At 45.3% G+C, this 23609-nt stretch overlaps 2 protein-coding genes across 2 annotated transcripts; both read left to right on the top strand.

The window, feature by feature from the left end:
- Positions 1–5258: 5258 nt before the first annotated feature.
- LOC144237915 (C-type lectin domain family 4 member G-like) lies at positions 5259–9466 on the top strand. The gene is made up of 7 exons (XM_077771632.1): positions 5259–5295; positions 5461–5571; positions 5797–5850; positions 5933–6022; positions 6349–6500; positions 7316–7419; positions 9128–9466. The coding sequence occupies exons 1-7, from the start codon at positions 5259–5261 to the stop codon at positions 9252–9254; spliced, it is 675 nt and encodes a 224-aa protein (XP_077627758.1). The 3' UTR covers positions 9255–9466.
- A 5334-nt stretch (positions 9467–14800) lies between these two features.
- On the top strand, positions 14801–15736 carry LOC144237902 (olfactory receptor 1f45-like). The gene has a single exon (XM_077771620.1). It carries the CDS (start codon positions 14801–14803, stop codon positions 15734–15736), a length of 936 nt encoding a protein of 311 aa, XP_077627746.1.
- Positions 15737–23609: the final 7873 nt, after the last annotated feature.

Here is a 23609-nt window from a genome sequence, read left to right on the forward strand (position 1 = left end):
CATACACCACACTCCGAGGCAGATGCTATTATCGTTTGCTTTCCCACCTGCAGATGGAGGCTCAGGGAGGTCAAATTTACTTCACCAAGTGTACACGGCCAGAAAGTGGCAGGGTCAGGATTTGAACCCATGTCAGTCTGATGTGAGTCAGTGCCCTAAAGCAGGAAGCTATCCGTGTTACCACACAAGTATTCTCTTGCTATTACTCTGTGTTTAAGAACCTGAAGAGACATGAACAATTTGCACTGGTGGCCAGCTCTTCTGATTTTTGTTTTTATTTTATTTTTGTTTTTATTAAAAATTTTTAACAATTTTTTAAATAGTTTATTTATTTTTGAGACAGAGAGAGGCAGAACATGAGCGGGCGAGGGGCAGAGAGAGAGGGAGACACAGAATCTGAAGCAGGCTCCAGGCTCTGAGCTGTCAGCACAGAGCCCAACGCGGGGCTTGAACTCATGAACTGTGAGATCATGACCTGAGCCAAAGTCGGATGCTTAACCGACTGAGCCACCCAGGCGCTCCTAGTGTTTATTTATTTTTGAGAGAGAGACAGAGAGAGGCAGACAGAGCATGAGTGGGGGAGGGGCAGAGAGAGGAGAGAGGCAGAATTCCAAGCAGGTTCCCGGCTCGGAGCTGTCTGCACCAGGCCCCAAGCAGGACTCAAACCCACAAATCCCGAGATCATGACCTGAGTTGAAATCAGACACTCAACTGACTGAGCCACCCAGGCTCATCTCTTTAATAAATGAAATCAACAAATTAAAGAACAAGACGAAAACAAGTCCCCAGAGAATTCAAATGAGGTGATGTCACGGGATCTCCTTAGTGAGCAAATGGAATTGATCTAAACCCTCCACCTCCAGCCCCACCCCAACATTCTCTGTGCCTTCAGTCAGGGCTCCTGGGCATGCTTCTTTGAGAACACAGATAGATTAAAAATATTATAGACATGATTGGAATTAAGGAGCCCAGTGGGACATGCACCCGGCACAATCAGCCAAACACTGCTGACATAATAATCCCTAGAAACCAATTCCAAGTTTTGTTAGTGAACAAGCCATGGGATTTTCAGTGACACTTAAGGGCTCATTAAAAGTTGGCTCACAATTCCCCACCCTCCACTTCATTTGTGGAAATTAAGGAGTCCCTGCGGATCAGCCACAGAGCTGCAGGCAGAGGAGATCTGATGCACGGCTCAGCGTTAAGGTGGAGACAGAGCCACAGACTCACCCCACTCCGGAGACCTGGTCCCCAGATGGTTTTCTGACTTAGGATCAAGCTAAAAGTTGGCCATGTGATTAGCACCAAGAGACATAAGTGGGAACTGGAGGTGACAGTCTCTTCCCCCAAGCCACAAGGTTCCCGGATCTGCAAACAGCCAAATGCTACAACATGCACACCAGCATCTGGGGCAGCAGAACTCAGGCATGTGAAGTCCCTGGTTCGGGGCGTGGCTGCTGTGACGGCTCCACACTGCTGACCACGCGGGTGGAGGTCTCCAGGGCTCCAAGGGCCGCTGAGAATCCTACACCCACAGCATGCTCACTGCACCGTTACAGATACTACCTGTCCAACACCGCCCCTCCTTGCCCCCCAGACTGGCAGCCCCGAGAGGGCAGGGCCAACCTGAACTAGCCAGCATTGTGCTCCCCCAGCCGGGCACCTTGTAGGTGTTCAATAAAACTGCCTGAGAAAACAAACTAGCCTCTCACTGCAACCCTATGGAAGGTCCATGTGCTGCAAGATCCCACTGAAATGTGAATGGCTATTCCCCAATTTATCTGAAATTCACTGACATCACAGCCAGTGTTCTTCTTGTAAATGTGCGTCATCTAGTGCCTGTTGGGTTATGGGGCGATGTACTCTGCAGTCTGACCCCCATCTGCCATCTTAGGCCATTTTGAGCCACTCACCCCTCCTTGCTGCCCCAGACCCTGTCATGTTGGCCTCGCTCTGTTCCTTGGATGGGCAATTACCTTCCCACCTCAGGTCCTTTGCACATGCTGTTCCTTCTGCCTGGTGTACCCTTTCCACTCATTTTGCCTCTGGAACAAAATGTCTCAGCGGAAATGTCACTTTATCCATGAATCTGCCCCCCTATGCCCACCCCCAGCCTCCCCATACTCTGTGGATTAGGTTTTTAGGCTCTTTAGCCAGTTGCCTTCCTTTCCTCAAACTCCTCACCCTCTTGTCTAAAGTCAGTTATTCATCTTCCACCCTCGCCCTTCTACTGTGATGTTCACAAGGGAAGGTATGTCAGTCCTGGCCACTGTGGGCTCCCCAGCAAAGGCTCAGGCGTTGCATACACAGCTGTTGGATACAGGCTGGCTGGGGCTGGACTTCCTCTGAGCTGGAGATAAGACTTATCTCGTGCACTGTCTTTGGGAACTGAGGCTGGACATGCTTATCACACTACCCAGCTGGTGTGCCCTGTTCCGACTTTACCCAGTAATCAAAGGGCAGATCAAGCATGAGGCTTCCTCCCTCCATACGCCGTTAGACAACCGCTTAGCAGAATGAGGGCGGACTTCTTAAGCAAGACGATGACCAAGGATTTGAAGAGTTCTTCAACTTGACTTAACTGTGCAATCCGCAGTGGGAATCTTGTCCTATAAACACTCACGGAGTTCCGACTTTGTGCTAGAGAACGGAAGTGACTGGACCCAAGTTCCACCTCTGAGTAACTGGGTGGGAGGTGGGCGGGTGCTGGGTCATTCAAATCTGGGAGATAAATGCCATCAAGATGCAGCAGACTCCCACGACGTTAAAACCCCCTGACTTCCCTGAAAGCCACGGAGGTATAAAGATCCAAGCAGGAAATCCACTGACTGTTGACTTAACCACTAACACTAGCGCCATTCTGTACTTGCGTCTGGGATCAGATGGGAGACAGACACAGGGGTGGTATGCAGTGGAGGGAAGTAGGTGCAGGGCATTACTCTCAGGGACAGGCTGGGTCTGACCCACCTCTCTGTCTGCAGCTGTGAGCAAAGACTGGCACCAGCAGAATCCACCGCCTGTGAGCCCAGACCAATGCCTGGCACGTGTTTGGGGGCTCCTGCTACTACTTCTCCTCAGACAAGTTTTCTGGAATCAGGCAAGGCTCCTTTGCACAGGAGAATGCTCACCTGGTCACTACCAGTAGTCACACATAGCAGGTGAGGACAGGGGGGCCTTAGGGCCCTTCTCCAAGATGGTGCAGGTTATGTCCCTGTCCATTGCAGGATCCATTCCAGACCTCATTGTCCAGCCTTCAGGCCCATGGCTTATCTCCCCCAAGCTCTCCCAGCATGTGGGCGTAATCCAACCACACACTTTCATATTCTCTACATTACTGATCTCCATCCCTCTGGCAGGAATTCCCTTTCCCTGCTGTCAGCCCACAGAAGGCCTCTTCCATCATCCTTCCAGCGCCAGGGACAACATTTCCCACAGTGACCAGCAGATGTCGCCCTCACAACTTGGCACATTGCATGATGGCTCCTCCATCCTGGGTCTGGGCCTGGATACCATGTATCTCTGTGCCCTCAGCGTCTGTAACAGCTGCTGGAACTCACTCAGTAGATGCCAGGTGTGGAGTTTATTGACAGAGCCACTCCTACTGGTCAGAGTGCAACTCTCAAGTCTGGAGTTGAACATCCTGTAATAAAACTCAAGGATGTAGTGTTTTTGTGGTGTTTGAGGTTTCAGAGTGTCTCAAAAGAGATAAATGGGGACCAAGGTTGTCCCTGGCAGGTGACAGGCACCATAAGGGAGTGAAAAGTTTGAGACAATTCTTTCCTATGGCCAAGACCCACTCGAAATCACTGTGGTCCTAGGAGCCTGGAGTGCTCTTCCTGGAAGTCGCTGACTGTCCTGTCTGACCCCAGAGAACAGAGGAGGACTTCCCTTGAGGAAGTTTCAAGTTTCAAGTTTTCAAGTTTCACTTGAAACTGAGGGCCCCCAGATGTTCAGGACCCAGATAGGCATCCTGCCTGGCCAAGTCTAAGAGTATTACTATGCCTTTCAAAAGACCCATAGCTGTATGTATGGGAGGCTTGTGAATCACCATATTCCATGATTTTAATGCAGAGAGCATTCCTGATAGGTGGGGATGCTTATTCCCATTTTATAAATAGGGAAACTGAGGTTGATAGGTTAGGGCGCATATTGCAAGTCATCAGAGTAAATGAGTAGGAAATCTGGGGCTCAGAATTCTGAAAATTCTTATAAAAATCATGAAAGATAATCAAAGTACAGATCGAATGAACTGAAAAATCCTAGCTGGGTAAATTCCAAACAGCATATGGAGACACACACACTCACGCTTGCACACACACACACACACACACAGCAACCTGCTGAAAACCAAAGAAAAAGAGAAAAATTATAATGATATTCAGAGAGAAAAAGACACATAAAATGTCATGATGTGTGACTGTTTCCTAACAGTAGGTTTGGTAAATAGAAGCCTCTCCATCTATGTGTGCTTTCTTCTTCTTACTCTACCACTTTCTCCATTTAAGATGTAGCATTATAAAGCAACATGCAGGGCGCCTGGGTGGCTTGGTCGGTTAAGCGTCTGACTTCAGCTCAGATCATGACCTCACAGTTCGTGGGTTCGAGACCTGCGTCGGGCTCTGTGCTGACAGCTCAGAGCCTGGAGCCTGCTTCAGATTCTGTGTTTCCCTCTCTCTCTGACCCTCCCCTGCTCATGCTGCCTCTCTCTCTCTCTCTCTCTCTCAGAAATAAATAAATCATTTAAAAAATTAAAAAAAAATAAAGCAATGTGCAAGGGAAAGAGTGGCCACGTGCTCTGAGAAACCATAAACATAACTCCAGTGTTGAAATTACCAAAATTTTATCTCTGAGAAAATGCAAGATCTTTTGAAACGAAGCTTTAACCAGAAGCTTAAAGGTGCAAATGCACCAGAAACTTTGAGGCAGATTTCTAGGGCAGCTACTGTCCCCTGAACTGAGAGAGAAATGACAGCTGCAGAGAATGCTTGGGACTGAATACTTTTTCCAAGATGCTAATGTCATCTCCCCGTGGCATGACTTGAAGATAAGCCATCTAGAGATCTTGGGGGCCTCGCTCAGCCAGAAAGGAAGCATCTGATGGTTTACACTGCCGGGGGAGGGAGGGGGGCATTTCCTAGAATAGGATGGGCATGTCTTCAACAATAACCAGAAGGGCTGTGGATAGTTAGCCCAGAAGGAGCTGCAGCCACAGGTGGATGCAGGCACAGAGAACAGCAGGCTATATAGGACTTCACACCATGGAAGGAAAATATCCTCCCATTCAGGGGGAACTGGGTGAGTCAAGAAGCCCAGGGCAGGAGTAGATGCCCTCAGTACCAAGGATGGCTCATCGCTTTCCACTCCAGGGCTTGGTTCAGGCTCATCCCTCATCCCTCCACCTTCCTGACATGGTCCCGGCAGACTGTGTGCACTGCCTCATGCTTGCTGCATTCCCTGCAGCGCAGCGGGACCAGAAGCTGCCCCAGGATGGCCCCTGGAAGTTTTTCTGCCTGGCAATGACTCTGGTGCTGTTTCTGCTCGTCCTCATTCTAGGTGTGGTCCTGGCTGAGGGTAAGGTGGTGAGCCGGTGGGATATGGGTGATCACATGGACCTAGTCTTGAGAAGCGGGCCCTACAGGGCCGGGACAGAGATGGGTCCATAAGGGGGTGGCTGGACTGCATCGCTGGACTTTGTGACTTTAGAGGGAACTGCCCTCCTCGTCTTAGCCTGTGGATCTGGGAGTGGGAGAAGATCCGGGTGCCGAAAGGTCTAGAGCGTCCGCACGTCTCTCCTAGTACTGCAGTTCTCCAACCAGATGCAGGAAGACCTCAAGCAGATGGACATCAAATGTGAGTGCTGAACGAGACAGAAGGGCTTCCTTCCCACGTGTGCCACCCGGTCTTGATCCGCCTTTCTCTGTGGGCCTCTTAGTTGTGCAGGGTCTGGCAGATGCTGGGCACCAGCGGGACATCCTGTGGGGAGAGGTGTTCCGGCAAACGGAGGCTGTGCGGGCAGGCAACGGTAAGGAGGCGGGGCGGGCTGCGTGGTGCGAACTGCGAGTTGGAAGAGAACTGTGGTCATCTTCGGCACGGGTCCTTACAGCACGCGAGCGTGTGTTGGGTTGCTTTAATCGATCCTCTGTCAAGGTGGATGTTAACATGAAGCTTCAGGCCCCCTGCATATATTACTCTGCCATCTGCTACGGCCCAACTCTTGAATGAATACATGGGAAGCTACTGTGCTCAGTTTTGCAAAGAGGCACGGATGCACAGGTTTGGATCATTTCACCACTGGAGGCCAGCGCAGCCTGTAGCCTCCAGGGAGCTGATGTCTCTCTCTTTCTCCAGAATCCTTCTGCGAGCCCTGCCATGAAAACTGGACAGCATTTCAGGGCTCCTGCTATCAGTTCTCCACACAAGAAATGAACTGGTTCCAAGCCAAGGATCACTGTACTGAGAAGGATGCTCACCTGGCCATCATCAACAGCCAAGCAGAGCAGGTGGGAAGGGGGGAGGGGTGCTCTGGAGGCCCTTCAAGTCATTGCAAGCTCATGTCCTTGTCCCCTGTAGAATCCAGTGCAAATCCTTCATTCTGCCCTTCACCATACCCTTCCACTGTCTCAGCATGCAGGATTAGCCAGCATTCCGTCCTGCTTCTGAGCGATTCTTCATGCTGGCCCTTCTGCCTGGAATGCTTCCTTCTACTTACCTGGACAGCTCCGGTCCTCTTCCTTAACACTGGGCTATGCTGCCAGATGCCTGGTTCATCTCCTTACACATGGAGAGCTTCCCGGCTAGGGGTGGTTCTGACTCATTTTCGAGTCTATAGTGCCTAGAACCAGATTGGACACACTCAGTATGGTTCAGCGGATTCAATATTTGTCAGTGGAATCCAAATGATTGCCAGAACATTTTCTATGGAGTAGTGTCCAAATTCCTCACCCTGTTACCCATGCCCTTGAATGATCCTGTCTACCCTTTAACCAACTAGTGCTCAGCTAGGAGCCATACTGGGCTCTTATTCTCTCATTGAAGTTTCAGAAAATCCTGGAAGGCACCTGCCATTGTTATCCCCATTTTACAAGTGAAAAGCCTGTAGACCATAAGTGCCTATAATTTGCTGATCACATAGGTCATAATAACAGTGGAAATGGTGATCTACCCAGAGCTTTCAGCCAATGTGTTCAATTGCTGCACTGGAGGACACATGCCCACAGGGTCCCCTAGGTCTTAATCCTTTTCATGGACTGTCCCCACTGCATTCTCACCTCTGGCTGTAGTCTTTCTTGACTTACTTTGCCTTCTTCTCATGCAGAAATTCTTGAGTCCAAAGGAAAATAAGAACTACTGGATTGGCCTCAGGAAACACTACCCAAACGGCATTCACAAGTGGCAAGATGGCTCAGTCCCCACCTTCGTGTGAGTATCCCTTTTGGACTCAGAACACCTGAGCTTGTCTGTCCAATTGAATCTTGAAGACATCTTCCCACAGATTCTCAAACTGCCTCAAGGGTCTGATTTTGGCCTAAGCCAAACTTCCTGTTGTATTTCCAGTTGTCATGTTTAATGTGTGTGTGTGTGTGTGTGTGTGTGTGTGTGTGTGTAAAAACCATAATTAAACAACATTAAATAGGAAGTTTTTTATTGTAGGAAGTCTCAATGCCTTTAATACATTGAAGAGAATTGTACACTCTAAGGAAGGAGTAGAGAGTGTGCGATGGACCAAACTCATTGAGATGCACAACTCATTTGGACATATCTGGAGCCTCTAGTATCCTATAGAACTCACGTGAGGAACCACTGCCCAGGGGATCGAGTCCTAACCCCTCCACGTATGATTCAGTGCCCTCACATTCTGGTCATCATCTGTTTTTGAACTTTCTTCATGTTTACACTTGACCAGAACTTCACACTATGCCTCCCGGACCATCTTGAGTACATCTGCTTTCCTTCACCTCCACTGCTTCTGCCTCAGCTCAGCTCAGGACAATTGCTGTATATACTATACTTCGTCTTACCTTCATCAACTCATGCTCTAGTCAAGTTCAAGGGGGCATCTTCCTAAAGCACACCTTTGATATAGTTTTTGGAAACACCATGGATAACCCAGAATCTTTAGATGGTACCTTTCAATTCCCACATAGTGGGTACCATTCATCTTTACATCCTCATCTCCTACACTCCTAAAGCCTCTCTACCACCTTGCCACATCTATGTAGTAAATGACTCATCTTTTTGGATATTATCTTGTATGTTGTCTTTCTGCTTTTGTTCCTGTGTCATCTATCTGGAACATCTTTTATGGTTTGTGTCAAGCTTCACAGAAGAACCCATCTTGTGCCCAGCGTGAGTTAATCCAACTCCCTTAATTCCCAGGCACACACTATGTAGAGTTTTGTGGCTGCATTATGATCTTCCTTTGCCCAAGTATGTCTTGCCCATCAGACAGGCTGCTACTTTAGGGCAGAGCAGGCATCCAGCACATTGATGTGTCTCCAGTACCCAGTACAGGGCTTGGAACACAGCAGGTGTATGAATGTTCTGCAATGAATGTGTGAGTGTGTGTTACAAACATTTCGAGAAATGTTTAGGAAAGAGTATGAGATCATTTGAAAGACTTAGCACCTGTTAAACACCAGACATTCGAATGCATCATGTTCTCATACTTAATCTCAGCGATTCAGGGATGTTAAGTCATTTGTCCAGTTTGACCTCGTTTTTTTTTTTTTTCCATTTATGATTTAAGAAGTTGCACCAGATGATTATTATAAAACAGTGGTGCTTTCCTCTTAGAGAAATCTGGCACTGCACTATTTTTGGTTGTCACAATGGAGAGCGGATAGAGACCAGCAACGCAGCTCGATGTCCTACGGTGTACTGGCCCGCACAACAAATAATGCTAAACCCCCCAGTGCCAGTATTTCCTTCATGTAGAAACACTGCTGTAAGATATGGTTAGGATATTTTACTTATAGGGATTACTCACATGTTCCCAAGGCAAGACCTTCACCTGTAGCCTTATCTTCTTCTGGGATCTTGTTGGTGAGCCCGGCGGGGCATGGCTGAGTGTGGTTTGCCCAGCACTGTGGTTAGGGGACCTGGCTGATCCTTGTGTGTGTTTTCACAGCAACTGGCGTGATACCACATCTTCCTACTATGATTGTGCCTTCCTGACGGATTCTGGCTATTGGTTCTCGGATACGTGCCATATGTATTGGTATCATTGGATCTGTGAGAAGCCACAGGTCTGCTGAAACTGCTCCTTTTCTTCTGTCTGCAGTCTTGGGAAAGATTGTCTTGATATGCGACCTCATAACAATTCCCCAACTTGGCTGCAGAAAAGGGGGTCTCCTGAAAGCCCTAGTCTTTTTGGTAGCATTGTCACCCCTTTCTTGCCCCTACGTCCAAATTCTGTTGAGGTACGTGGAAAATAACACTGGGATGAAACAACGAGCAAAATATTTTGTGTAGGACATTCTACAAGATAAGGAATCTAGTTTTGAAAAAGTGACAGAAAAACAAATGTCGTATTATTAGATATGATAAAATAAAATGAAATATAAATAGATAAAATAAAAGTCTTAATGACATAAGTAAATTAATGTGTGTTCCATGTCTGGATTTTTATTAAAAAAAGTTTGAAAAAAATCACAATATTTGAGTATGGGTCATGTATCAGGAAACATTAAGGCAGTTTTATTTATTTATTAGGTGTGCTAATGGCATGGCATAGATAGATGATGGATGGACGAATAGATAGATAGATAGATAGATAGAGATATATCACTATATGTTAGTAATCTATACTAACATGAGCATGGATAATATCTAGGGGTAAATTTGTGTACTGTGTGGGATTTTCTTTAAAATAATAAATCAAATAAGGGGGGGATATTGTAAGAAACTCAATTGGTCAAGTGTTTATAATTATTAAATTTGAGAGATAGGATTTCATCATATATTCCATCTTATTTGTGCCTAGAGGAACATTCCACATAAAATTTTAAATTAGTCAATGTAATTCATAATAACTCCTATAAGGTAAACATGATTCAGAAAGAAACTCAGCAAACTTGTGGTAGAACAGAAATGTCTGAATCTAAAAGTGAGATCTACGTAAAGTCCTACTATAAATATATTTCACAAGTGTGGCTTTGAGAACATTCCATTTTAGCTTGGGAGCAATATATGGATTTCCATAGTTATGGATTTCTCTTTAACATTATTCTGGGGTCCTAAAGAGGCAGTACGACACCCCCCCAAGACTCCAAGAAACAGAAGTATTAAAATTCGGAAAAGAAGATACAAAACCACAACTTTTCGTACATGATACCATTGTTTTTACAGAGACACTAAAGCTGCTGCACGCACCTTTAGAATTTAGAAGTGTGTGCCACGTTTTCTGCATTCAAAGTCAGCATATTGTGTTTAAAAACCAAGAGCAAATTGATAGACAAAGAAATATTTAGAAAACATCACACCATTGCGCAAAGATGTCAAGTGACCTTCAGAACCATAGACATTCCGATGTCTTTCGGTAAAAACGTTAAAGACTATGCATGAAGATATATATGTGCAGATCAGGTTGCATTGCAGGCACTCACAATGGCAAGAATTATAACACACTGCATGCTTAGTGTGGCTCTACCAGCATAACAAATACTTAATACATTATAACTATTATTGGTCATAATATATTTAAATGCTTCATCATGGAAAACATTGAGTACCACACTCTCCCTCTGCCAACCAAGAGAGACGAGTCTGAAAAAAGTCAGTGTTCTTGGGACAAACTTCTTTCCCACAGGGGTGCTAGACTCAGAGGCACGCTAGGGAAGATGAGCTAATCTTATTCCCTCCAACAAGGTTCTCTGGGGATGGCGCTTTGGGAGGTCAGAGTCTGGTATAAACCAGCTGGTGGTGCTTCAGCTTCACGCTCCCAGAGAAAACATGCTCCTCCTCTACAATCACAAGACCAGGTTGAGGCAGCAGCAGCCCCTTCCCCCTGGAAACACAACACCCAGGGGCTTAGAGGTCCTGGGATTTGCTGGAGGTACGGCAGCTGCTGGGCAAGTAAGTGCATCGGGAAGTCAAGCTGCAGAGGAGCGGTCTCAGGTCTCAAGTTCCTCCCTGGAACTTCTCCTCAAAGGCCGGGGAGCTGCCAGTGTTCCCCACCAAAACTTCGAGTGCCTGATGTGACAGCCTCGTGGGTGGACAGGGTGTTGTGGGCTGGTCAAGAGAGTGGAGCACCAGAACCAGAGCTTAGGCTGAACCCTAGCTCCACGCAGGAGTGAGGTGTGGAGTCTGGGCTGCCTGCCCCGTGCGCTTGTGGAGGGTTCAATGGAGCTGCTGTGTGTCAAATGTGCTCAAAAGTGGAGTCGCATCAAATAAGCATCATTGTCCTGCTCAAAGTCAGTCAATTTGGGCAGGTGCTGGGGGAGGACAGAGCAGAAGTTTCAACCCAGATCAGCGGTCCTCCATGGGGGGCAATTTCAATCCCTTCCCAAGGGGCCTCAAGATGTTTCTGCTGATTGCAGTTGGAATGGAGGGGGTGCGACGGACCAGGGTGCCACTCAACATCCTGCAATAATACATAGGGCAGTCCCCACCACAAAACGTGATCTGGCCCCAAATGTCGGTAGAGCCCAGGTTGAGAATCCCTGGGCTCGAGCAGCAGAGGGACACGGGGAATCAGGCATGCTTGCCACACAAAGGCAATGCCTAAAAGAGATGCTATTCAAACAGGGTCTGTCAGAACCTAGGGGGGCGAAGCTGCGGCTAGAGGCTTCTAGACAGGAAGAACGGCAGGTGCAAAGGCTCCAAAGCAGGAGACAAAACCAGCAAGACAGAACCTGAGGTGCGGGAGTGAGGGGAACAGTGGTGAGCCACGGAAGTGTGAAGCTGGACTGGACGCCAGTCTGCATTTTCACGGGCTCACTGGCTGCGGGACTGGGAGGCGAGACTGGGCACGGGGAGACCAGGGATAGTAGATCATCCACCTGCGAGTCCATGGCGACCTGGACTGAAATGCTCGCTCTGGGAATGAATTTTCTGCTTCTGTCCAAGAGATGAAGGTGACGTTTAAATATCCACAAGTTTGGAATCACTGGGATGTGAGAGGCAGGACAGGAGTGGCAGGTGATGCCCAATCCTTGACTTGGTTGTCTGTCCAGGTTGTGTGCCCCATGGAACGGCACAGGGCACGGCTCCTGGGGCCAAACCCAGTGGCTCAGGCAGAGGGATCCTGTGAAATGGGATTGCCTGGGGGGGGGGGGTGCTGTCCAGGAGTGATGTCCAGGAAACAGCAGGATAGTCAAGCAGGAACTTGAAAAGAGGTGGATGCTGAGCCAGAAATTCAGAATGAATTTAATCCATTGAATACAACGTGTAAGCAAGTATGGAAGATAATTGAGACTGCCCTCCGCTGCTCCATATGCCCAGACTAAGACACCTGCCACCTGTAATATAAACATTTTCTGGGGTGCCAGGTGGCTTAGTTGGTTAACCATCTGATTCTTGATCTCGGCTCAGGTCGCGACCTCATGGTTTGAGAGTTCAAGCCCCGTGTTGGGCTCTGCGCTAACGGGGTGGAGCCTACTTGCAATTCTCTCTCTGTCTGCCCCTCCCATGCTCTCCCTCTCTCAAAATACATAAATACACTTAAAAAAAACAAGACCCAAAAATAAATAGTTTCATGCTGCAGATGTACCCTGATCATGTCGTATCATACGGTATGTGGATTGTAGGGTGAACAGCATTACTGGGTTCTCAGCATTGGGGGACGGTCCACAGATACAAAACACCAGCTATTCACTCCTTTTCTTAGCCTTCAGTGGATGAAGATGAGTGGAAAGCTTTGGAGAGTCTATTTTTGTTCACAAATATGTAATGTTGCTTCCAGGGTGAGGTTTCTGCTTCTCCACCCCCTTAACACCAGGCCTGGCCCCTGAAATGTGGGTGGAGGTGAGAGAAGGCTGTTTCCCGGTAGAAGCTCTAAGGAGCCAGCCACGCTTCACTTTTTCCATTGCTGTGATAACTGGCAGTGTCCCAGGCACGGAGGTTTGTCTATCTGCCTGAGTTCTGGAGTGAATTTGTCATGGAGCACAGCCATAGCAACCTACGATGGGCATGTAGCCTGGGAGAGAAATAAGCCTCCAGTGCTGTCGGCCACCGAGGCTTGGGTGTGTACGTTACTGCAGTATACCTTAGCCTAAATGGACTTAGACAGAGTCAGTGGGGGTGCCCAGTGGAAGCCGGGGTCTGGTTAATGCAAGCACTGCCTGGGACATGGGGCCAGAATTTGCGGACAGCTAAAGGTTGTCTATCTCTACCATTGATGCCAAGAAGAATAAAATAAAGGAAATTAGCTCTCCTTGGAAATAACCTACACCAAGATATAATTAATCTGTGCATGCTCTTATAGCCTGACAAGGAGACTGATGTAAAAGATACATGTCATTGTAACATTTCAGGGTGTGCTGTAAACTTTTTTTTTTTTTAACATTTATTTATTTTTGAGAGACAGAGTGAGACAGAGCACGAGCAGGGGAGGGGCAGAGAGAGAAGGAGACACAGAATCTGAAGCAGGCTCCAGGCTCCCAGCAAGTGGTCAGCACGGAACCGGATGCAGGGCTTGAACCCATGAACTATGAGATCATGACCTAGCTGAAGCCGGACACTTAACTAACTGAGCCACCCAGGCGCCTCTAGAATGTGCTTTGAAAAGAAGATTCTATAGAGCTCCATCTTCCCAAGAAACTGACACTTTGGGAGGGTCTGTCACTGGCTAACACAGCCAAGGAATGTCAGAGACGGTATTCAAACAGGGTCTGTCAGAACCCCTTACTATCAGCCACTAAGAGATCTTAAAATTCATGAGGTTCGGCATTTTACATATTAACCCGGCATATCTTTACAACAACTATGTGGGGCAGGTACTATTATTAGCCTCATTTTACAGATGAGAAAACTAAGGCACAGAGAAGTAAAGTAACTTGCCTAACTCATGCAGCTAGTAAGTGGCAGAGCTGGGATTTAACCCCAGGCTGTCTGGCTTCAGAATTGATGCCCTTAATCACAATTCTTTATTTTTATTAAAAAAANACTAAGCCACCCAGGTGCCCCTTATTTTTTAAAGGTCTATTTATTTATATTGAGAGAGACAGAAAGAGCATGAGCTGGGGAGGGGCAAGGAGAGGGAGAGAGGGAGAATCCCAAGCAGGCTCCATGCACAGACCCTGACACAGGGCTCCAACCCACAAACTGTGAGATCATGACCTAAACCAAAATCAAGAGTTGGATGTCCAAGTGACTGGGCACCTCTATTTTTATTACTTTTTAAAACAAATCTTGGAAATAGTAAGTCTTTTATTTAAGCTATTTATTTGGTTTTATTCCCTCCCACCCCCACATACTTCCTGAGGTATAATTGGCAGGTAATAATTAAGATGTACAACTTGATGCTTTGATATTAGTCACCAGGATCAAGCTAATTAACATATATCACTTTTTATCTTGATAGCATCACTTGAAACTCTCAGTAATGAAAACAATTGCCCATATTACATGACAGGTATGGATTCAAGGCCCTTGTACATAGTTTTCTCACTTAATACTTGTAATGATCCTAAGAGGTTAGACTTATTAGTCCCTTGAAGCAGATGAGGAAACAGGCTCAGAAGGCTTAGTGAGACAAACCCTGAAGGGTGGGTGGGAAGGACAGTAAGGCAATCATCCATGTCTTCCCCGGGAGTCCACTCACTGTTGATGCCCTCATTTCTGGTCTTAGAACTGCCTGGATATGGAGAATCAGACCCGAGTCTTCGAATTCATCCTCCTTGGCTTCTCCGAGAAGCCTCTGCAGCAGCAGGGGCTCTTTGGTATGTCCTGCAGCCTGTATCTGATTGGATGCATGGGGAATCTGCTCACCATCCTGGCCATCCTCCTGGACCCTCACCTCCACAGCCCCATGTACTTCTTCCTTAGCAATTTGTCTCTTCTGGACATCTGCTTTATCTCCACCACCATCCCCAAGATGCTGGTGAACCATCTGTGTGGGCACAGTACCATCTCCTCCGAGGCTTGCCTGGCTCAGATGTATTTCTTCATTGCCTTTGGGGGAGCAGACAGCATCCTTCTCTCGGCCATGGCTTATGACCGCTACCTGGCCATCTGCTGTCCGCTGCGCTACATGACGATCATGAACGTCCTTCGTTGTGCCTTGCTAGTGGCAGTACCCTGGATCTCAGCAAACCTCATCTCCATGGTCCATACCATCCTGATGACCCGCTTGTCCTTTTGCAGCAATAGGATCCCACACTTTTTCTGTGACCTCAATGCCTTGATCAAGCTTTCCTGCTCTGACACTCAAGTCAATGAGATGTTGGTGTTGGTCCTTGGGAGCTTGGCAGTTCTGATCCCTTTTGTGTGCATCATGGCCTCTTATACACCTATTGCTGTGGCTGTGTGGAAGGTGCCCTCAGCCCAGGGGAAGTGGAAGGCATTCTCTACCTGTAGCTCTCACCTTTGCGTTGTCTCTCTCTTCTATGGGACTATTATTGGGGTCTACTTCAACCCTGCATCCACACACACCACCCAGAGGGACATGGCAGCCACAGTGATGTACACGATGGTCACTCCCATGCTGAACCCCTTCATCTACAGCCTTCGGAACCGAGATCTGAAGGGTGCCCTCAGGAAACTTCTCAAAGGAAACCACTCGGCTAAGCCTCTTTGAAGACTCTTTTTAGACCCAATTGTTTTTGAAATAAACTATTTTGTTCCCAATGTTTGTACTCAGGGTGTCTTTCCCCCTTATTTATTTATTATATTAATTTTTAAAAAATGTTTTATTTTTGGGAAAGGGAGAGAATGTGAGTGGGGGAGAGGCAGAGAGAGAGGGAGACACAGAATCTGAAGCAGGCTCCAGGCTCTGAGCTGTCAGCACAGAGCCTGATGCAGGGCTCGAACCCAAGAGCTGCGAGATCATGACCTGAGCTGAAGTTGGGCCTTTAACCCACTGAGCCACCCAGCAGCCCCATTTTCCACTTTTTAAAAGGTAGAAACAACATTTTATTCTTCATGTAAGCATTTTATTTTTTTTGAATAGATTTGACATACATTATGTAAATTTAAGTTGTACACGTTAATTCAATACATTTATATATTGTAATATGATTGCCAGTATAGCAATATATAGCACCTCTATCATATAACATAATTACCCTTTCTCTTTAATGGTTGAGATAATTCAGTAGTCTTTTAGCGAGTTTAATGATTGTAGTATAATATTGTCTATATTCATTACACTGTGCATTAGATCTGTCTTATTTACTACACATTGCAAGTTTGTACCCTTAAATGTCAGTCTTATTCCTCCATCCTCCCTCCCCTGACAACCACCACTGTTTTTTCTAGGTACCAGGTGTAAGTATTATTGCACAGTGCATGTCTTTCTCTGACTTATCTCACTTAGCATAATGTACTCAAGTCCATCCATGTTGTCACAAATGGCAGGATATCCTCTTATCTCGTGGCTGAATTATATTCTATTGTGTGTGTGTGTGTATATCCATATATATCACACCATTTTTACCCACTCATCTATTGATGGGCATTTAGGTTGTTTCCATATCCTGGCTATTGTGAATAATGCAATAAACAGAGGAGTGCATATACCTCTTTGAAATCCTGTTTTCATTTCTTTTGGGTATATACCCATAAGTGGAATTGCTGGATTGTAAAGCAGACCTATTTTTAATTTTTGAGGAGCCTCCATATTGTTTTCCATAGTGGTTGGACAAATTTACGTTCTCACCAACAGTGCCCCAGGGTTCTCTCTTTGCTACATCCTCACCAACACCTGTTGTCTTTTGTCTTCTTGATGATAACCATTCTGACAGGTGTGAGGTGGTATCTCATTGTGGGTTTGACTTGCATTTCCCTGTTGTTGAGCAACTTCTCTGGTGCTTGTTAGCCAAGTTGATGTCCTCTTTGTAAAATTATCTATTTAGTTCCGCCCCCCACTTAAGTTGGATTGTTTTTGTCATTAAGTTGTATGAGTTCTTTGTACCTTTTGGGTTAACCCTTAGCCAAAATAAGGTTTGAAAAAATTTTCTTCCATTTTTTTTAGATTGTCTTTTCATGTTGCCAATTGTTTCTTTTGCTGTGCAGAAGTCTTTGAGTTTGTTGATTTTTTTTTTTTTGTGCCATTTATGCTTTTGGCGTCATATCTACAAAATGATTGCCAAGGCCCACGTTGAGGAGATTCTTCTAAGAGTTTTATGCTTAAGTATTGAGGCTTATGCTTAAGTCTCTGATCTATTTCAAGTTAATTTTTGGGGGTGGTGTGAAATAGAGTTCCCATCTCACCATTCTGCATGGCTTATCCAGTTTCCCCACACCATCTGTTGAAGAGACTGTCCTTTCTCCATTGGGTGTTTTTGGCTCCCTTGTTGAATTTTAGTTGAAATTAAAAGCTTTTAAAGGTGTTTTTTCTTGGTTCACAGACACAGCATTAAAAAATTTAAAAAAGGTATTCTCTTTAAAAACTTTCTTTAAATGTTTATTTTTGAGAGACAGACCAGCAGAGTGTGAGCAGGAGAGGGGCAGAGAGAGAGAAGGAGACACAGAATCTGAAGCAGGCTGCAGGCTCCGAGCTGTCAGCACACAGCCTGGTGTGGAGCTCAAACTCTCGGACCTCAAGATCATGACCCGAGTCAAAGTCAGATGCTTAACCTACTGACCTACCCAAGTGTCCCATAAAAAAGGTATCTCCTTTTTAATTCTATCCATCTTTTGGATTACACCCTGAGAATATTCTGGTTTGGTGCTACTATGTCTATAACACATTTCCCATGACTTCCTTTTGGAAAGTGAGAAGAAGGGTCCTGGGCTTCAGAGCCTTCATCAGGCAACAGTAGCTAGCTAGAATTTAAACAACATTCTTTCCTTTCCAAGATATTCTCTTTTTACTCTTACCTGCTGTATTAGTTGAGGTTCAGGTGGGGAAACAAAGTGTGCTCTGGGTTGCACACTCATTTTTAAAAATTTTGACTATTTTTAAACGTTTGTTTGTTTGTTTGTTTGTTTATTTTAAATAGTTTATTGTCAAGTTGGTTTCCATATAACACCCAGTGCTCATCCCCACAAGTGCACACTCATTTATGTCAGATAGCTTGGGTTTTCTATGTACAGTAGTGATCTATTAGGTTCTAATGAAGAACTTTAAAGGCTTAACAACATTCAGTAGAAAACAAACTACCAAGTAAATGAAAGCACTGCTAGTACTCAGATGTGGCAGACTTTGACTCAAATGACAGGAATGGGAGATACTGGATCAGACAGATTGCCCGTGTTGAGTCAAGAGCTAAACACTGAGATTTCATGATGGTGGGGGACATTGGCTTTAAAATCCAACACACTTGGGTTCAAATTCTCCATTCCCTCATGAATAGGTTGAATGTCTCTTACCTGTTCACTTTCCCTTTGAGTGTGAGTTTTCTCCTTCATGGTGTGCAAGCTGTTCAATCTCCCTTCTAGCCTGTTGTAAGTCAATTAGCTTCACATCTCAGCACTACTGTTTTGTCACCTGTAAACTGAAGTTAGTAACGGTTCCCATCTCTCCAGGTGGTCATGAGGGTTCTATCAAATAAAATGTAAATCACTTATCAGAGGATTCTGTGCATAATTAGCATTGGACAAATCAGACTTCTATGGCTCAAAGAGACAGACATCACAAGTTTAAGAAGCTAAAAATGTATTTTAAATGAACTATACTTGATCATCTTTAACAGTCTTTTTTTTTTCAAACAAGAGTTGCAAAGTTATTTGTTGAACTGATTTTAAATTGTTTCAACTTTCTTTCTTTCTTTCTTTCTTTCTTTCTTTCTTTCTTTCTTTCTTTCTCTCTCTCTCTCTCTTTCTCTCTCTCTTTCTTTCTTATTTAGAGAGAGTGCAAGTGAATGAATGGGGGAGGGACAGAAGGAGAAGGAGAGAGAATCCCAAGCAGGCTTCATGCTCAGTGTAGAGACCTAACAGGGCTTGATCCTATGACCCTGGTATTATGAACTGAGCCAAAATCAAGAGTCAGACAACTGACTGAGCCACCTAGGTGCCCTTCAACTCTTTTAATTGAGCCAGAAGGCACTGAACAAAGCCCCCAAGAATTTGAGGTTTTGTCAATTCATGGGAAGTAACAGGATTTTGGATGGAAAAAACATCAACATTGTAAAAACAAAGATTGTATGGTGCTTCTGAGAGTTAATGCCCACTTTTGTGCCAGACAGAGATGTAAATAAAGTGTTTAAAGAGAGGGCTTACGGAAAGAAACAAGAAAGACTCATTGAACGTATCTTTTGCTACTTTGTTTTTACTTTTGAGTTAATCCTTTCAACAAGTTCTACTGTATCTGCTGGTGTTCTGCGTTTATCACCTTCCCAGACTTTGGAAAACAAAAGTTTTGCCAGAATTGAACTTTGGTGAACAAATCCTGTCCCACTTACCTTCTGGATTTCTTCAGGGTAATGATCTTCCTTCTATTTATTCCCAAATCTCTCTCTCAGTGAACCTCTTCCCTCACCTCTTGTCTCTGGGTTCGCCTCTGTCTGTATGTTAGCATTTGCCAGTTTCCATATTATAAATCTCGCCCCATGGCTGGCATACCCAAAGAGATGCACAGTAGCACACCATTACATCCTAATTCCACAATACACGCACAATAGTCATGAAGAGCCTTGAAAATACAGATAATAGGGGCGCCTGGGTGGCTCAGTCGACTAAGCGTCCGACTTTGGCTCAGGTCATGATCTCACAGTCCGTGGGTTCGAGCCCTGTGTCGGGCTCTGTGCTTATAGCTTGGAGCCTGGAACCTGCTTCAGATTCTGTATCTCCCTCTCTCTCTGCCCCTCCCCTGCTCATGCCCTGTCTCTGTCTCTCAAAATAAAGAGATTTTTAAAAAATAAAAAAAAGAAAAAGAAAATACAGATAATAGTGAAATGAAATAAAATAATTGGGAAGTACCAGCTTTTGAGCAGTTATTACTATTTTAGAGTTAGGTTCTAGATTTTATTACTTTCTGACTTGCTCAATCTTTAAGCAAATTATCTCTCTCTAAGAACCTCCAAGACTTTCAGTCTTAAAATTTGTAGTAATTAGTAGTTTCATAAGACCTGACATCCTTTGGTTTCAGTACTAAAAACATCATATTAACCTTCCCAACAGTGACAGACATGAGAAGATGGGCTCAGTTCCAGATTTCCTTAGTTTATTTAATTTTAAGCTTATTTTCAATAACAGCTGTGTTTAACAACTGGCTCACAAAATTCCTGAAAATTTAACAAGTGGCTCTTGTGAGGGGTTTGAGTTGCCTCCAGCATGTCACTGAACATCTCCCTCTGACTCATCTTCCTCCAGGCCATCTGATCATGTCACTTTCAGGATTAAAACTCTGGGCTGACTCCCCCAGACTTCAAGAGGATGCCATAGGTCCTTAGACCAACACGCCAGCTTCACAAGCTCACCAGGACAACTTCCTCAGCCCTCTGGCTGCCCTGTGTCTTTCACTTGCCAGTCTATATTCAGGCTCCCAATTTCACCACAACCCTGGCAAACACTTTTCAAGGCTTGGTTCTGTCTGCCTGTAACACTCTGCCCCCTCTCCTCTGATTGGATGAATTCTTTTCATGCTTTAAGATTCTGGATGCTGGGCCTTTCCTGGTTCTGGCCTCACTGTATGGTTGCTCAGCACCCATCACACCATATTAGAACTGTAGTTTTAATGTTTTTTGCCTTCCTCATCAGACTGTGTCCTCCACAGAAGAAGGCATCAGGCTTCCTTCACCTTTGTACCTTGGTGTCAGGTACACAGTAAGTGCTCAATAAATATTTGTGTATTTCTGACTTAGTATGAACATGTCCTTAAACCCAGACTAGTTCTTTTATGTGCTGCTGCAACAGGTAAGATGCAAATTGTTCAAGTCAAAGTTCTTCCTTCTATCCTTATCATTCCCAGTCTTTAAAATTCCTCCAAAAATTTTGAGGCCATAATTTGTTCACATACTCTCATGTTTTACTTCTATAGATCCTTCCAATATGTCTAAATACCCCGGGGTTCATGTTTTTTGAATTAACATATTTTTTCCTCTTTTTTAATTTTTTCTTTTTCTTTTTTTTCCTTTTTATTCTTTTTTCTTTCTTATCCTTTTTTAACTTTTTTCTTTTCTTTTCTTTTTTTCACTCTTTTTTTAATTTGAGAGAGAGAGAAAGAAAGAGAGAGAGAGCATGAAGGGGGAGGGGCAGAGAGAGAGAATCTTAAGCAGGCTCCATGCTCAGTGTGGATCCTAACATGGAGCTCAATCCCATGACCCTGGGATCATGGTCTGAGCCGAAATCAAGAGTTGGATGCTCCACTAATTGAGCCACCTAGGCGCCCCCATATTAATATCCTTTGATAAATACAAGTATTAGCCCATTACACGAAAGACAATCATTCATACTTTGGTATAAATTAGTGTGGTGAAAAGCCATGGCCTTGAGGGACTAGGACACCGGAAAAGATGTCCTGGTGGGGAGGGAAAACTTGGAAGTGGAAGTATTAGATGTTGTGACATGGAGAAAGCACAGATCTGGTCCAATCCCTCCCCTCCCCCCACGCCCCCAGTCATAGAACAAAGGCCAGGGTTGGCTGGGCCCCCTGGGCTTTCAAAAAGGTAGGAGCCACGTCAAGAATCAGAAGTTCCACAAAGGGAAAGCAAGACCAAAGAGAAGCAGGAAAGGAACAACACAGTGCCTAGAACCTTTTTTATGTCCTTACGTCTGTGCCAAAGGGGTGGGTCAAGGATGTGCCAGGTAGGATTAAAGGCATAACAGAAAGGTAACAGGAGGGAATGAAGCATTTGTTCCTAAACAGTTTTGCTGAGGTCCGCCCCTGAATGCAGCCTCTGCCATTGACAGTGGTGTGTATTTAGTGAACACTTACTATGTGAAGCACCATGGTACAGGCAGGACACACGAGGTGAACAGCGCAGACCCATCTTGTGTGTAGGACGGATGACAAGATGACAAGGCATTTGTGAATGCGGATGGGTCAGTGGTGGGGAAAGTATGAGGACATTCTGGAAGCTCAAGGGGCCAAATGACCCAGACCAGAGAGTGTGGAAGGCTTCCAGGGGGCGAAACATCTAACATCTAACTTGAGGCTCGAATAATTGTAGAAATGAGCCAGGCAAACAAATGATGGGGAAATACAAGTGTCTTGACCACCCCCGTTGGTTTATTCTCTTCCTGCCACTGAGATGCCCTTCTCATCTCTTTCTTGTTCCCAGTATCACCTGAATCTCCCTGAGTCACTCATCTCTGTTCTTCTCATAACAGTAAAGACTCGCTTTGTTGAGCACTCACTGTGGGTCATATACTATGCTTTATGGCTTTATAGGCAGGGCCCATTCTATGCCCTTACTAGGGGGTAAGGTTTCACAATCCTGATTGCACAGATGGGGAAACTGAGGCATCGAGGAGCTGGCTGAGACAATTACTCAGAGTCTACATCCAGCTTGTATTAGCTTGCTAGTGCTTCCATAACAAAGTACGGCAGACTGGGTGTCTGAAATAACAGAAATTTATTTTCTTACTGTTCTGGAAAGATTTTTTTTTTCTCCTGAGGCCTCTCTCCATGACTTGTAAATGACCATCTTCTCCCTGTGTGTTCACATGGTCTTTCTTCTGTATCTGTCTGTGTTCAAAACCCCTCTTCTCATAAGGACACAATTCATATTGAATTAGGGTCTACCCATATGACTTCATTTTACCTTAACCACTTCTTTAAAGATCCTGTCTTCAAGAAGAGTCACATTCCGGTGTACTGGGGGTCAAGAGTTGAACATATGAGTTTTCAGAGGACACAGTTCATAATACAGCCTTTGACTGGAGCAAGCCCAAAATGAGGTCTCCAAGTTGACAGATCTGAACAAGCCCCTCTCCTCCAAGGTACAAGGGAATGAGGTCTCTTGGGTATGGCTAGTCCTATGAGTAGGACCACATGTTGTTGGATCCTTGCCCTCCCCACTCACGCAGGGCTCTGAGGCCATGCCACAGATGTTCTGGACTCACCAGATAAAGGCTGGCAATTACTCTCCATCCTGCTGTTTACAGAGACTGTGTACCTTTTGTAATGAAAGCCTTAGTCTTCTAGACAATGATGATAAATGAAAGCTGTAACCGCTCCATGAAAGGAAAGGCCAGGCACACATCAGAACCCACTGATCACTCCTAGGGCCACTAAAAGTACCCCTGTCAGACATTATACTCCTCCTGATATCTAGCAATGGAGAATATGCAATATCCCTTTATGAAGTAATGTTGCCTAAAAATCAGAAGCTGAATCCAATCAAGGTTCTACCTTTAGCCACTAATAGTTTATAACAGGAAATACAGCAGATAGAGTTTGAGTCTGCCAAGAAGGGACAGAAGACATTAAAAGTGAGGCCTATTGCACCCAGATGTACAGAACTGAAAGAATCAAGCAATCTTCCTGATGATGAAATACAGAAAGATCCCCATTAACATCAGAAATGTTAAGACTGCCTACTCTCAATATATACCTATATTGAATC

Source organism: Crocuta crocuta, unplaced genomic scaffold, assembly GCF_008692635.1.
Source record: "Crocuta crocuta isolate KB4526 unplaced genomic scaffold, BGI_CrCroc_1.0 scaffold755, whole genome shotgun sequence".
Classification (NCBI taxonomy): domain Eukaryota; kingdom Metazoa; phylum Chordata; class Mammalia; order Carnivora; family Hyaenidae; genus Crocuta; species Crocuta crocuta.